This window comes from Pipra filicauda, unplaced genomic scaffold, assembly GCF_003945595.2.
Source record: "Pipra filicauda isolate LSUMZ 115617 unplaced genomic scaffold, ASM394559v2 scaffold725_size179387_pilon, whole genome shotgun sequence".
Taxonomy (NCBI): domain Eukaryota; kingdom Metazoa; phylum Chordata; class Aves; order Passeriformes; family Pipridae; genus Pipra; species Pipra filicauda.
In genome coordinates this window covers 50,354-64,744 of record NW_024104893.1, presented here as the reverse complement: position 1 = coordinate 64,744, position 14,391 = coordinate 50,354, and the positions used below count along the sequence as shown (strand labels likewise).

The window sequence follows — 14,391 nt, the reverse complement described above, 5'->3', positions numbered from 1 at the left end:
CCTAGAGCTGGACTTGGGAAACGCGCTCACCCCTTGTTTTTTCCCCCCCAACAGGATTTCTGCTTCCCAAAGCTTGGGCAGATGGAGGAGGAGGCTGCGAGGAAGAGGAAGATGCCGCGGGCCCCCCAGGCAGGTGAGGAGGAAGTCAGTGCCCCTTTGGGTCGGTCTTTTGTCTTTTGTGGCCGTCCTGCCGGGGCCGGAGTTGGGGGGATGTCCTTGGGTTCCCTGTGGGCCGGAGGCAAATCCCCTGCGTGTCCTTGTTGCTTCCTGCCCCAGGCCCCGAGGTGAGGCCGGAGAGCACGGAGGACAAATCCCGGCGGCAGAGCCTGGTGGGAGAGGCCGTTTTGAAGGGCTCCCCGGCGCAGGAAGGCAGCGGGGAGGAAAAGGGCCGGAGATGCCCCCGCAGGAGGGGCTGCAAAGCCAGCCCAGGGGGCTGTGAGGAGGAAAGAGCCAGTGTGTTCCGGGAAGGCGGCCGGAGCTTGAGGCGGAGCTGCGAGCTGGTGGTCCCTGAGCAGCCTCCCAGCAGGGAAAAGCCCTTCAGGTGCTTGGAATGTGGGAAGAGCTTCAGGCAGAGCACCAACCTCCTCAGGCACCAGCACATCCACAGTGGGGAACGGTCCTACACGTGTAGGGAATGTGGGAAGATCTTTAGTGACAGCTCCACCCTCCGCAACCACCGTCGCATCCACACTGGGGAACGGCCCTACATGTGTGGGGAGTGTGGGAAGAACTTCAAACGGAGCTCCCACCTCGTCAGCCACCAGATGATCCACAGTGGGGAAAGGCCCTACACATGTGGGGAGTGTGGGAAGAGCTTCAGGAAGAGCTCCAACCTCTGCACCCGCCATCGCATCCACAGTGGGGAACAGCCCTACACGTGTGGGGAATGTAGGAAGAGCTTCAGCACAAGCACCAACCTCCTCATCCACCAGCTCATCCATGCTGGGGAACGGTCCTCCACATGTAGGGAATGTGGGAAGAGCTTCAAACGGAGCTCCTACCTGCTCCGACACCAGATGATTCACAGTAGAGAAAGACCCTACATGTGTGGGGAATGTGGAAAGAGCTTCAACCAGAGCTCCCACCTCCTCATCCACCAGCACACCCACAGTGGGGAAAGACCCTACAGGTGCTTGGAGAGTGAGAAGAGCTTCAGCACAAGCACCAAACTCCTCAGCCACCAGCACATCCACAGTGGGGAACGGCCCTTAACGTGTAGGGATTGTGGGAAGAGCTTCAAACGGAGCTCCCATCTGCTCCGACACCACATGATCCATACTGGGGAAAGGCCCTACACATGTGAGGAGTGTGGGATGAGCTTCAATGAGAGCTCCCACCTGCTCCGACACCAGATGATCCACAGTGGGGAAAGGCCCTACATGTGTGGGGAATGTGGGAAGAGCTTCATTGAGAACACCAGCCTCCTCAGCCACCAGCTCATCCACACCGGGGAACGGCCCTACAAATGTAGGGAATGTGGGAAGAGCTTCAAGGACAGCTCCACCTTCTACACCCACCGTCACAGCCACACAGGGGAACGGCCCTACAAGTGCTTGGAATGTGAGAAGAGCTTCATCAAGAGCACTGACCTCCTCAGCCACCAGCACATCCATACTGGAGAACGGCCCTACACGTGTAGGGATTGTGGGAAAAGCTTCAGAGACAGCTCCACCCTCCGCACCCACCGTCGCATCCACAGTGGGGAACGACCCTACAAGTGCTTGGAATGGGGGAAGAGCTTCAGTGACAGCTCCAACCTCCACAAGCACCAGTGCATCCACACCGGAGAGAGGCCCCACAAATGCAGGGAGTGTGGGAAGAGCTTCATCCGGAGGGCTGCCTTGACCAAACACCAACGGAGCCACCCATAAGGGAAGCCCCGAGTGCCCCGACTGCGGGAAGAGCTTCGGCCGCTGCTCCAACTCCATCAGCCATGGGAGGACCGCGTTGGATGATCCACAGGGACCCCTGTTGGGCACAGCCCTGGTGACCAACATTCCTGGTGACCCCTGTTTAGCAGAGATCTGGTGCTGGAATAGAGTTCAAACCTGGAAGAAGAAGAAGGACTGGCACATCTGATGAGAAAGAGAAGACTCCAGTTCCCAGATAACATGAAGGTCCTGATGGTCTCCCCAAAGAAAAACCCTGAGAGACACCTGGTGTGAAAGGATGTACTGAGGGATGGGGCCAGTGAAGGTCCCACAGCCTTTCTTCACAACCATCCTGCAGGGTGGGAATAGGGAACCTTTTTGACCTCTGTTATTTTCCTTTTAAAAAGAATAGATGCCTGTCACGCTACCCCAAATTTAGCTTTGTGACTAAAGTAACTCAAAAGTCCACCTAAACCTGGAAAAATAGTCTAAAAAGAAGTCAAGGCTAAGGAGAAATGGAAGGAAGATTTGCATTGAAAGTGCTGGATGGGCTGAGGGACTGATCCTGCCTTCCCTTCCCCTTTCAGGTGGCTCATGGGGTGAGAAATTTAAAGTTCTGCATGCTGATTCCTTGCTTTTACAGAACTAGAGTTTGCTTTTGCTTCCCAGTGTTTTAGTAGATTGCTGGTGTGGTTTAGAGTTTGTGCTTTGGTTGCTTTGTGGTGTTCTTGCTGTGTTTGAAGTGTGTTTTTGTAGCCAAAGCCTCTCAGCAAGACCTACGAGTTTTTCTGAGCTGGTCAAGGTTTGTCTTGATCAAGAGTGTTATTGGGTGAGCTGCTGCAGGGATTCCTTTGTAAAGGTGCTGCCAGTTTGTGGGCAGTGGAATAAGTGGTGGGAGATTGTGCTGAGGGAGTTTCCCTGTCCCTGGGAAGTGGCAGTGCCCGAAAAGGGTGATTGTACCAATTGTTCTTCAACCTTCAGCAGTCCCACAGCAGAGGGGTCCTCTGAGAGACCAGGCAAGGTGTTCAACTGTCTAATTTCCTCCGTCTCCACAGCAGCTATGCCAAAAGCCCAACGAAGTCCTTTTGGGTCTTTGAAATACCCACTCCTCAGGTAATCTATGCCAAGGATGCACGGGGCCTCTGGGCCAGTCACGATGGGGTGTCTGTGCCATTCCTTCCCAGTCAGGCTCACTTCAGCTTCCAGTACAGTCAGCTGTTGGGATCCCCCTGTCACCCCAGAAATGGAGATGGATTCTGCCCCTACGTATCTTGATGGCATTAAAGTACATTGTGCGCCGGTGTCCACTAAGGCCTTATACCTTTGTGGCTCTGATGTGCCAGGCCACCGAATCCACACTGTCCAATAGACTCGATTGTCCCTCTCCTCTACCTGGCTAGAGGCAGGGCCCCCCTAGTCCTGGTCATGGTACTCATTGTGCTCTTCTTGTGGGTATGACCTGGAGGTCCCTTCAAGAGGATCAGACGTATCATCATTCCTGTACCGTCTGGAGTCTTGCCCACGAGAGACTGGAGCAGCGTTTACCCTTGAAGAGTTCCTTGTGGTACTTGTTCCTCTTTTCAGTTCACATACCCGGGCTGCTAAGGAAGGGGTGGGTTTCCCATCCCACTTCCTCATATCTTCTCCGTGCTCACGGAGGTAAAACCATAGATCGCCACGTGGAGTGTACCTTCTCTCCTTAGCTGGGGGACGCTGGCTCCTAATAGCAGAGACTCTTGTTTGTCCTGGTGAGATATGGAAGATCCCTTCCTTAATTTCCTCTCTTAGCTTCTGGTGGCCCTCTTCAATTTTCTCTTCCAGGCTTCGGACGTGTTCAGCCAGTTTGGTTTCCACAGATGAGACGTGGGCTCGTAATGGGGCGGTGACAGTGTCTTCATACATCCTGAGTTTACTAACCAATGCTCCCACCTTGTCCTCTCCCTCCCTCCATTGCAGCGTTGCTAAGTAGCGGGAATACATTTCTGGCCCGAGTCGTGCAAACTTTAACCACATCTGGGAGGTGCACTGTACGCCATCTGGACTTTTAGGGAATCTTTCATCCTCTGAAAAGATTATCTCCAGTACAGCTAACTCCCTTAAGCACCGGATACCTTGTTCCATCGTGTTCCACTGTCCTTGCTGTACGTGGAGGTCCTCCTTGCAAAGGTATCTCTCCCTCACACTGCACAACAGTCGCCGCCAGAGGCTGAGAGTTTCCTGCCTCCTTCCAATCCCCTGATCAATGACTACATCTCGAGACAGGGACCCCAGCTGTCTGGCTTCACTCCCATCTAGGATTGTATCGTTAGCTGCGGCATCCCGGATTCGGAGCAGCCAGGTCAGAATGGACTCGTTCGCCTGTCGTGTGAACTCTCTCCGGAGCTCGCGTAGCTCACCCAGGGATAGGGACCGAGTGATTATTTCTGGCTCTGTCTCCTCCAGTGGATGTGAAGGTCCTGCCTCTCCGTCATCATTTGCTATATGGACTGATTTAGTCTTTGATTTCCTTTTCTGGACAGGGGCGACTGCTATTGGTTTTGGTTGTTCTTCTGGCTCCTCGATGGTTTGTGTGGACACGGTGCCGGTTGGTTTATTTCTTTCTCCCTCTGACTCAGCTGTGGTTTGGGTGGACGTGGTGCCTGCAGATTTGGTCCTTCTCTCCTCCCCCTGACAGTGCTGTACCATGTCACGTAGTGTCCGGTAGGCAGTGGCCAGGGCCCAGCAGGTTGCTGTGAGCTGGCCATCTCTGGAGCTGCCAGAGCATTTTTCCTTCACCAGTCTTATCATGCTAACAGGATCCTGCAGTTGTTCAGGGGTGAATTTCCAGATCATTGGAGGAGAAAACTTCTCCAAATACTGGCTGATGTCCTCCCACTTCCCGTGCCACTCAGCATTATCTGCTCCCAGGGCAGGTGTCCAGACAACCTCCCTAGAAGGCCCTGTTCTGACCCTAAACATTGTGTACACAGTACAGAGCAGACAGAGCAACACTAACAATAACATTATACTGTCCTTAACATCAAAAGGGAACTCAATATTTTCAAAAACTGTTGTAGCAGGTCTGAAGGGGAAGAAGGAGGTGAGAGGCTGGAAACAACCATCCCCCCCTGTTCCCCCAAAGGGCTGGGTACGATTTTTAATGAAGCCACAGAGGTAGCAACCCAAACCAGGACAGGCAAACAGGACTGGATACACATTTACAATGAAACTCATTGCTTCTGATGTTAGAATGACATAAACATAATATACTAATAAAGCGATTTGGATCCCTCTCCCTGGTCTTAAAGAGAGCATCAAAACAGGCAAATAGTTCCCCATCTGTGGAAATATGAACAGACTCAAATACAACATCCATGTGAATGCATCAAACAACATGGTGATCAGGGAGTTTCTATATCCAAATAGACAAATGCTTAAAGTGAAATTGTGATTCTGACTTCTCTCTCTCTGCCCCACGTTGGGCGGCCAAAAAATTGTGCTGGTTTAAGAGTTAACCAGCAGGGGAAATAAACTCAACTCAAAGGAGAGATTATAAGTCAGAATAACAATTTACTAAAATAATACAGTAAGTACAATCATACAAACAAACAATTGGTCTTAACCCACAAAACCCAAATGTATAACCCAGTACCCTGGGGCATGAACAACGTGGTGTTCCTTGGGCCCCGCTTGAGTCCAAAGTAAAGGGGGAGGGGAAGAACCTGCTGGTGGGAGAGCTGTTGCAGTCTGGTCAAAAGTGGTGATTGGAGTCCAGTATAGGGTGGTGGTCCAAGTCTGTTTGAGAGCGATGAGCCGCAGTCCTTCTCTGGATCCCACAGAGTGGTTCCAAATGTTCCAAGACTCCAAGATTATATATCCTGCAGTTCAGGCAGAAATGCTCAGCACTTCCCTCAGGGCGGGGAGTTCCACAAAGGGTGTGAGGACAGGAGCATCCTCCTATCTCACAGGCCTCTTAACACCTAGTTTATAGCCTGAGGCGTCAGGCTCTATGGGCAGATGGTGTAAATGGTTCATTGATAACAGTTTCTGGGAAATGGCATGGAAGGCTATAGAATACACAGTTTTGGGTTACACCCATACCCTGATGAACTGGTCTCAGTTGTCCTAACTAGGACAGTGATGGAATCCCCTGGCCTTGTGAATGTGTTTGGGGCAGAGTTGGTGTGGGGAACAGCCGAGAGCCCAGATTGGACTGATATGGTTTTGGCTTCCCTGGGGCACTAAGAGGCAAAGAGACCTTTGAAGAGTGGGGTAAATGTGCCCTGACCCTCTGTTTTCCGTGACCCCCCCCTGTGTTGAACCCCCCCTTAAAGGGGTGGTTGAGGTACATCCTTAAATGCCATCATTAAAGCCTGGGGGAGAAATGTGGTTCAGTCACCCCTCTGGAATTGCACTAAATTTCAACTGTTGGCACAATGCAAGGCTGAGATTGGATCCAGCAGCCCCCAGCACCCCAGAGGAAATTGGGAGTTCAGGGGGACCACCCCCCTTTCCCAACCCCTTGGTGCCCAAAGACCCCCATGGGACCGTCCATCCCTCCAGACCACCCCCCCTTTTCCACCCCTCTCCCTGTTCCTCCCACTTTTCCATGGTCCCCTCAAGCCCCAGCCCCTCCCAGATCGGATTTGGGGTCCCAACCTCCACTTTTCCTCCCTCTCCCACCCCTTACACATCATTCCCCCAATCCCCAGCCCCCTCAAGCTCAGTTTGGGGGTCCCACCCTCTCCTTTTCCCCACTCTTCTGACCTCTCCCACCCCTTTCCCCATCAGCCCCCCAATCCTCAGTCCCCCTCCCCCTCCACTTTTGGGGGATCCAACTCCTGTCCCATTCAGTGTTGGGGTCCCACCACCCCTTTTCTCTCCTTTCCACACCCCTTTTCCCACCCATCCCCCTCTTCCCACCCCCCACTCACCCCAGAGCTCCTCTCCCGAAGCTGGGGGGGCTCCCAGTAACACCAGAGCCCATAAAAGTCCCCCCAACAATGGGGTTAGGTGGGGTCCTGGGTGGGATTTGAGTTGGTCTGGGGGGTCCTTGGGGAGCTGTGGGCGTTTTAGTGGAGTCCCAGCACCTTTTGGGGTGTGCTGGGTGCCGTGTTGAAGGGCAGGTGCCCTCCCAAAGCCCCCCAAAATCAGGGCAGGGTTTGGGGGTCCCGGCTGGGCCTGAGGCCACGGGGAGGGGCTGCGGCCGGCGGCGGCTCAGGAGCTCTGTGGGGAGAGAAAAGGGGGTGAGAGCGGGGTGGGGGGACAGGGGGGACACTGGGATACACTGAGACCTGGACTGGAGCCAGCGGGACCAGAACTGGGGCAACAGGGATCATACTGGGAGCAACTGGGAGCATGTTGGGGGCAACTGGGATATACTGGGAGTGTCTGGGAGTGAGTGGAACCATAGTAGGAGTGAATGGGAGTGACTGGAACTACATAGGGGAGAATGGGAGCAACTGGGATCATGCTGGAAGCAAGTGGTAGTAACTGGGAGTGATAGGGTGCATGCTGAATGCAACTGGCATAGACTGGGAGTGACTGGGATTGTATTGATGGGAACTGGAAGCATCCTGAGACAAGTGGTAGTAACTGGGTATGACTGTGAGCATGCTGAGGGCAACTGGGATATACTGGGAGAGTCTGTAACCATCCTGGGGGTGACTGGGACCACCCTGGGAGTGACTTGGACCCTGCTGGGGGGGAATTGGGAGCAACTGGGAGTGACTGGATGTACAAGTGGGCAACTGGGATTGGCTGGGACCATGCTGGGGGAAGACTGAGACCACACTTGGATTGACTGGATCTGTGTTGGAGGCAACTGGGAGCAACTGGGACCATGCTGGGGTAACTGTGATTGTATTGAGATCATACAGGGATCACAATGGGATCATACTGGGAGCGACTGGGTCTCTGCTAGGGGTAACTGGGAGCAACTGGGATCACACTGGGAGGAACTGGGATCAAGTGGGACCACGCCGGGGACAAGTGGGATCACACTGGGATCACAGTGGGAGCAGCTTGGCCCCAGCTCGGGCACCTGGGCCCACAGTGAGGGTGACTGGGGTCATACTGGGAGTGACTGGGAGCATTCTGAGGGCAGTTGGGATCATGCTGGCACAACTGAGATATACTGGGAGCCGTGTATACAGAGGTCCATGTGCTGCCTGCCTGCCACCGGAGACTGGAACCCTGCCCTGCTGGAGAGGACTGAGAACCTCTGTGCCATAGATGGGAGTCAAATCTTATTTCTCCACCCTGACTGTATTTCTGAAGGCCCAAAGGAGTGGCTGAATGAGACTCTGCAGGGCCTGAGATCCAGCCCTGCTTGAGCAGTGAAACCACATCCTGGCTGCATTCCAGAGAGCTAAAACTGTGAAGACCCCCTGCAGCTAAAGAGAGAACATCAACAACAGCAGAGACAGAAGAAAAAAAAGGCAGAAAAACTGCTTCTTCCCCCACCCCCACAGACCAGCTGGAAGGAAAGGTAGTTTTTGGTGGTATCTTTTCTCTGCTTCTAGAATTAATCTTTGCATTTTCTAACCTTTTCTTATTTTTTCCTCTTTCTCTTTGCATCCTTTAGCAATTAATAAAATCAGGTTTGGTATCAACAGATAACTTGTATGAGTTTTAATTTTGCTCAAGGAAATATTGGAATCCGAAGTTCTTTCTGCACATTTTAAGCAGATTGTAACAAGGCCGTCCCAGGGCAGAGCAGAGCGGGACAATCCCCTCCCTGGCCCGGCCGGCCATGCTGGGCCTGATGCCCCCAGGACAGGGTTGTCCCTCCTGGCTGCCAGGGCACTGCTGACTCCTGGCCAAGTGGGCACCCCCCAGGACAGGGTTGTCCCTCCTGGCTGCCAGGGCACTGCTGACTCCTGGCCAAGTGGGCACCCCCCAGGACCCCCAGGGCCCTTTGCCGGCACTGCCCACAGAGCACTGGCCCCCGGAGTGGCCAGCTGGGGACAGCTGCGTGCCACAGGAGCCCTGGCAGCCCTGGAGGAGCCCGAGATATGGCAGGGCCTGAAGCAAAGCTTCCCCCGTGCTGGGGGGTGTCAGCAGCAAGGAGGTGCCGCTGTGCCGCTGTCCGGGCTGCGGGGGGGGATCCCCACACGGTCCCGGCGGGCAAAAGGTGCCCCAGAGCAGCCGAAAGGGCCCCCCCTGAGCGGCTGTGCTGGAAGGGGCTGCTCGGGCCGCTTGCAGCCGGTTGTGGGCAGGGGCGTTTCCATGGAAGTGCCAGGGCTGTGTGATGTGGGGCCTGCGGGTGCCCAGGGGCCACTGTGACCCTGCGGGGCCTCCTGGAACCGAGGGCACCTTGTGAACCTTTGGGCCCCGCCCTGGCCTGGGGTGTTTGAGGAGCCCCCCGGGTGGCCAGTCCAGCTGAGGGCCGGGGCAGGAGGAGAGGCCGCTGGTGGGCCGGCGCCGGGCTCCCCAGCACTGGGCCGAGGCAGCCGCCTCCAGCCCAGGCCTCCTCCTGCCGCCGCCCTCAGCTGCAGCAGCGGCAGCCTCAGGGCAGCCGGGCCGGGCCTGGTCCCTGGGCGGGGAGGGGACAGGAGAGGCAGCACAGTCAGGGCAGGGCTGCCTTGAGTCAATCCTCTGCTGCTTTACAATCTACTCCAAATTCTTTGGATTTCTTTGGGGGAACTTTGTTCAACTCAGCTCTGTGCTGCTCAGTGAGAGCACTTTCCATGACCGGGCAGGAATTCTCACCCTCCCCATTGCTCTCAGCCTGAACCCTGGACAGCTCTGAGGTCCCAAATGGCTCCCTGTGCCCCAGTGCAGACTCAGGAGAGCTGCTCTGCTCACAAGTGACCTGCTGGTCAGCACACAGGTTCCCTGTGCTATTTGCACCTCTCTCTTGCTGGATGATCCACTTCAAAGATGCCTGAAAAAAAAACTGGGTTTTTGTGAAGACTCCACTTGCAAAATCAATTCCTCCCAACTCTTCCCTCTTTCCCTGTGCAGCTGAGCAGAGGGCGATGCAGAGGAGTGCTCAGGCTCTGCTGCCTGGAGCTGTCCCTGCCAGCAGCTGCTTCCCTGGGCCCAGGGCTGGGCCCTGGCACTGCATCCAGAGCCCATCCCAGCCCTGGGTGCTCAGCTCTGCCCTGCAGAGCCCTCCCAGCACAGGGCACTCTGGTGCCAGGGGCACTTCTGGCTGGGCAGGCTCTGATGGCAATGTTAGAGCAACCCTGAGGAGGCTGGAAAAGCACCACTGCTGCTGCCTGTGAGGCCCAGGGGGCTGATTTCTGCCACTCTCTGCACCATTGCCCTTGAAGAAGAACAGCTTTGGATTTTCCGTGCTTCCTCCTGAATGGAGACATGAATTGATCTTTCCCATTGCCCGTCCCTGGGAACTCGAAGCAGAACACTGGAAGTACAGGATCCTTCCCTTTCAGGATGCCCCTGCCTTGCTGCATTTCTTGAAAATTGCTCTTAGAAATCTCCAGCAGTGCCCTCAGCCCTGCTGGGCTGTGCAGAGGAGCTGCTCCTGGGCAGAGCTGTCTCTCTGCAGCGCTGCCCGCTTGCCAGGAGCTCCCTGTGTGCCAGGAGTCCGGCCCAGCTCAGCAGCACAGACACAGCCCCAGGCATTGAATTACCCTCAGGGGTTGGGGATGAGTCCCTGAACATCAGACAAAGAGCAAGTTAAAGAAACCTCTGAAGAATTCCAAGTCAGATCCAAGTCCACAGTTTCTCCTGGCGTTAATGGGTCCCACTGAGGGCCAGCACTCAGAAATTGTCCCCTGCTTCCAGTCAGAGCCGAAAACTGGAGGCAGTGATGACAGGTGGGGACAAGCAAAGTCCCGGGGTCTGTGATGCTGAATAAATCTGGCTTTGTTTTGTTCTTGCAAAGGGCCAAGGCCTGACCCCCAGCCCTGGGAAGGGAGATCCTGTGCCTGCCTCATTCCTCAGGGCTCTTGTTGGGGCTCTGGGATGTGGGGATGTGCAATGGCAAGGGCAGGAGCATGGGGAAGCACCTCTGTCTCAGTTGAATGAGACTGAAGTATTTTGCTGAAGGAGGATGAGTTATAGGGAAAACCAAACTCCTCCCTGTAAGCAATTGTAAATCTGAAATGAAGAGACTCCAACTGAGGAAGTATGGAGAAAGGAAAAATAACAGCTCTTTATTAAAGTATATCTGTGTATTGGCAGAACAACAAAAGAACACAAAACCAACCAATCAATGATCCTGTCCCCAAAAATCGCCTTCCAAAGGGAAGAGTTGGGAACTTTCTGCCTTTTAGCAATTCCAATCACGGCCAGCAGGGGCGCTGTTGGGCGGCAAATGGAGATTCCCCCAAAGCGAGGAGGGAAAAGGGGAAAAAGGGAAAAAGTGGGTTCTTCCCACGAAACTCCCGCTGTCTGTGGCTGGCTGTGGTCGGGAATTCCCCCATTTTGGCCTATGAACACACGCCACTGCCAACACGGGAGCGCAGGAGGGAAAGGGCGACCTCCTCCCCAGAAGGTTCCTCTGGAGGGGGGTCAAACCTCTCCCGTGAAGTCCGAGCAGGTCCGGGCTGGGGGCAGAACAGGGCGCAGGAAACGAAGGCAAACGGGAACCAGCAAACAGCCAGATGAGTAGGCCGAGAACAAAAAGCCTGGGGAGAGCTGGGAAGCTTTCCTGGGAACACTGGGAGCAGCCGGCTGGGGTCAGAATAAAAGCAGGGACAGAGGGGACACACAAGCCCCCAAACTCAGCGCAGGGTTTGGGGGGTCCCGGCTGGGCCCGAGGCCACGGGGAGGGGCTGTGGCCGCTGGCGGCTTAGGAGCTCTGTGGGGAGAGAAAAGGGGGTGAGAGAAAAAGGGGGTAGGGGGACAGGGGGGTCACAGAGGCTGTCGGGGAACAAGGAGGGGGACACAACCCTCGGAGACTACTCTTTACCTTCTCTAGCAGGTTGAAGCTGAGCCCCAGCGCCAGGAAGACCAAGCCCAAGACGAAGCCCCCGACCCCCACCAGGATCTTGCTGCGGACGGTGTCTGGTGGCATCTCTGGGGGGAGCCGGGGGGGTCAGCACCCCCAAAACCTCCTCCCACGCACCCCCCGGCACCCCACAGAGCCCGGCCCGCTCTCCCCCAGCCCACCCGGGGGTCCCTGAAACCTTCTGCCAGTCCCTTCCCAGCCCCTCTCGGATCCCACCCAGCCCCTCCCATCCCCTTTAGGATCCTCTATCCCTGCTCTCATCACCCCCAGGGCCCCCCCAAAATCTCTCCCAGTCCCTTCCCAGCCCCCTCAAGACTTCTCTGAACCCCTCCCAGTCAACCCAAGACCTCACAAACTTCCTTCCAGCCTTTCCAGACCACTCCTGCAAACTCCCTCCCAGCTGCCCCCAGGACTACCCAAAGCCCCTCTCTGCCCTCCTAGCGCCCACCAACCTCCTTCTCAGCCACTCCATTGCCCCCTGAGCCCTTCCTGTTCCCCCCCAGTCTCCTGTCCAGTCGCCCCCAGTTGCCCCCTTTCCCCCCCGGCCCCCCTGCCAGTGTGCCCCCGGGGCTGGGGGGGCCGGGCCGTACCCCAGTGCCGGCTGAGGGGGTGCTCCAGGCTGACGTGCTCCACCTGGCAGCTGTAGGTGACCCCACGCCGGGGGGGGATTTCCAGCATCACCAGCACCTGGCAGCTCCAGTCCCCGCTGGGGACCACGTCGGTGGCCACCACGTGCTCCGGCAGCTCCTGCCCATCCTGGAACCACCTCACCTGCACCGGCACAGGGTAGAAATCCATCCCGGAGCAGAGCAGGCGGCCGGGGCCGGGCTGGGAGCTCGACGGCACCAGCGAGATGGACACGCTGGGGGGCACTGGGAGGGATGGGGGAGACACTGGGCTGAGCTGGGGGGCACTGGGAGGGAGGGGAGAGGGCTTGTAGGACATTGGTAGGGATTGGGATGGCACTGGGAGGGACTGGGATGTCACTGAGAGGGACTGGAATGGCACTGGGAGGGACTGGGAATAGAGTGGGGGAGAAGGGGCTGGGCTGGGGGGGCACTGGGGAGAAAGTTGGGAGATATGGGAGTGAAGTGAGAACGACTGGGAATGGACTGAGAGGGTCTGGGAGTGGAGTGACGGGGACTAGGAATGACTGGGAATGACTGGAAAGGACTGAGAATGACTGGTCTGGACTGGGAAGGAAGCGATGGGGACTGGGAGGCTGAGTCCTGGTGAGGGAACTCTTTGGTTTGGGTCTGCCTGGCAACTGGAGCGTCATCAGAGAGACGCGCTGGGATTGGCTGAGAGGCGTGAGCTCAGTGGCCCCAGCGGGGTGGAGACGCGGGGGGGCACTGGGAGAGACTGGGATGGACTGGGATGGACTGGGACGGGGTAAAATGGCATGGGGATGGGCACATGAAGGACTGAGGGGTCTGGGGTGATTCCCAGGGAGGGTTTTAAGAGGCTCCAGGGCCATTTCCGAGGCAGAGCCTGAGGGTACCCGCTCTGTCCCACGCTCACCTCTCCTCTCCACGCTGAACGGGGTGACCAGCTCGTAGTTGTGCCGGCAGACCGTGTCCGCCACAGCCCGCATGCGCTTCATGAATTTTTTGTCTCTGTTCCGCGGCCTGGCCCACATCTCCTCCCCATACGGGGTGTCCCCCACATAGACCCCCACATCGCTGTCGAAGTGCACGTACTGCTCCCGGTTGTAGATGTACCTGTCCACGAACCTCACCCGCTCGGTGCCGTTGATGAAGTGACACTCGTACATTGTCAAGTGCTGGAACACCCCTGTGTGAGTAGGACACGGGTCAGAGGCTCCCCCGTCCCCCCCATCATCCCCCAGCCCCCCACAGCAGGGTGGGAGCTCAGGGGGCCACCCCGGACCCCCCTTTCCCACCCCCCTCTGCCCCACGGACGCCCCAGCACCGGCTCTTGGCTGGGGGGAACCCCCCCATCAGCCCCCCGGGGATGGACAGGGGGGTTGGGGACCCCCCCAATGTGGATCCGACCCCCCCAGAGCCCCAATGACCGCTCCAGGGCTCAAGGGACACCCAGGGACCCCCATGGCACCCCTCTGCCTGCTCTCCCACACCCCCTTGCCCCCCTCTCCCACCCCTTTCCCACTGTCCCCACAATCCCCAGACCCCACCCCCCCTCACTTTGGGGCTCCCACCACCCTCCCACTCACTCTGGGCCTTCTGACCCCCCTCCCACTCACTTCTGGGGCTCCCAACCCCTCCTATCTCCTGCCTTTCCCCCCTTTCCCACCCGACCCCCCTTTCCCACCCCCCTGCTCACCCGACAGCTCCTCGCCCGCAGCCGGGGGGGCTCCCAGCACCACCAGCACCGCCAGCACGGCCCCAGCTCCCCGCACACGCTCCATGCCCAGCGCCGGACAGCTGCTGACAGCCCCAAACCAGCCGGGCGGCGCCGTTTTGGGGGGTTTGGGGCGCGCTGGGCTTGGCTGAGGGCGCAGTTGGGGCCCTTTTTTCGAGGCGTCTTCCCGGCGACTGATGAGTCATCAGCGCGGCGCGCTGGGATTGGGCGCGGGCGGCGTGGGCGCTTTGGGATTGGCTGAGGGCCGTTGGGGGCCCCCGCGGCAGCCCCGGGGCT

The 14,391-nt window shown here is 57.2% G+C and overlaps 2 protein-coding genes across 2 annotated transcripts; one reads left to right on the top strand and one right to left on the bottom strand.

Moving 5' to 3' along the window:
• Nucleotides 1-524: 524 nt before the first annotated feature.
• LOC113998700 (zinc finger protein 160-like) lies at nucleotides 525-1,871 on the top strand (the record flags this gene model as incomplete). Its single annotated transcript, XM_039389413.1, has 1 exon — nucleotides 525-1,871. A coding segment is annotated over one exon (1,347 nt), but the record flags the coding sequence as incomplete, so codon positions are not given.
• A 5,190-nt stretch (nucleotides 1,872-7,061) lies between these two features.
• On the bottom strand, nucleotides 7,062-14,134 carry LOC113998703 (class II histocompatibility antigen, B-L beta chain-like; the record flags this gene model as incomplete). The annotated part of the gene is made up of 5 exons (XM_039389414.1): nucleotides 7,062-7,076; nucleotides 11,734-11,840; nucleotides 12,363-12,644; nucleotides 13,294-13,566; nucleotides 14,077-14,134. Coding segments are annotated over 5 exons (729 nt in total), but the record flags the coding sequence as incomplete, so codon positions are not given.
• Between the last annotated feature and the right edge of the window lie 257 nt (nucleotides 14,135-14,391).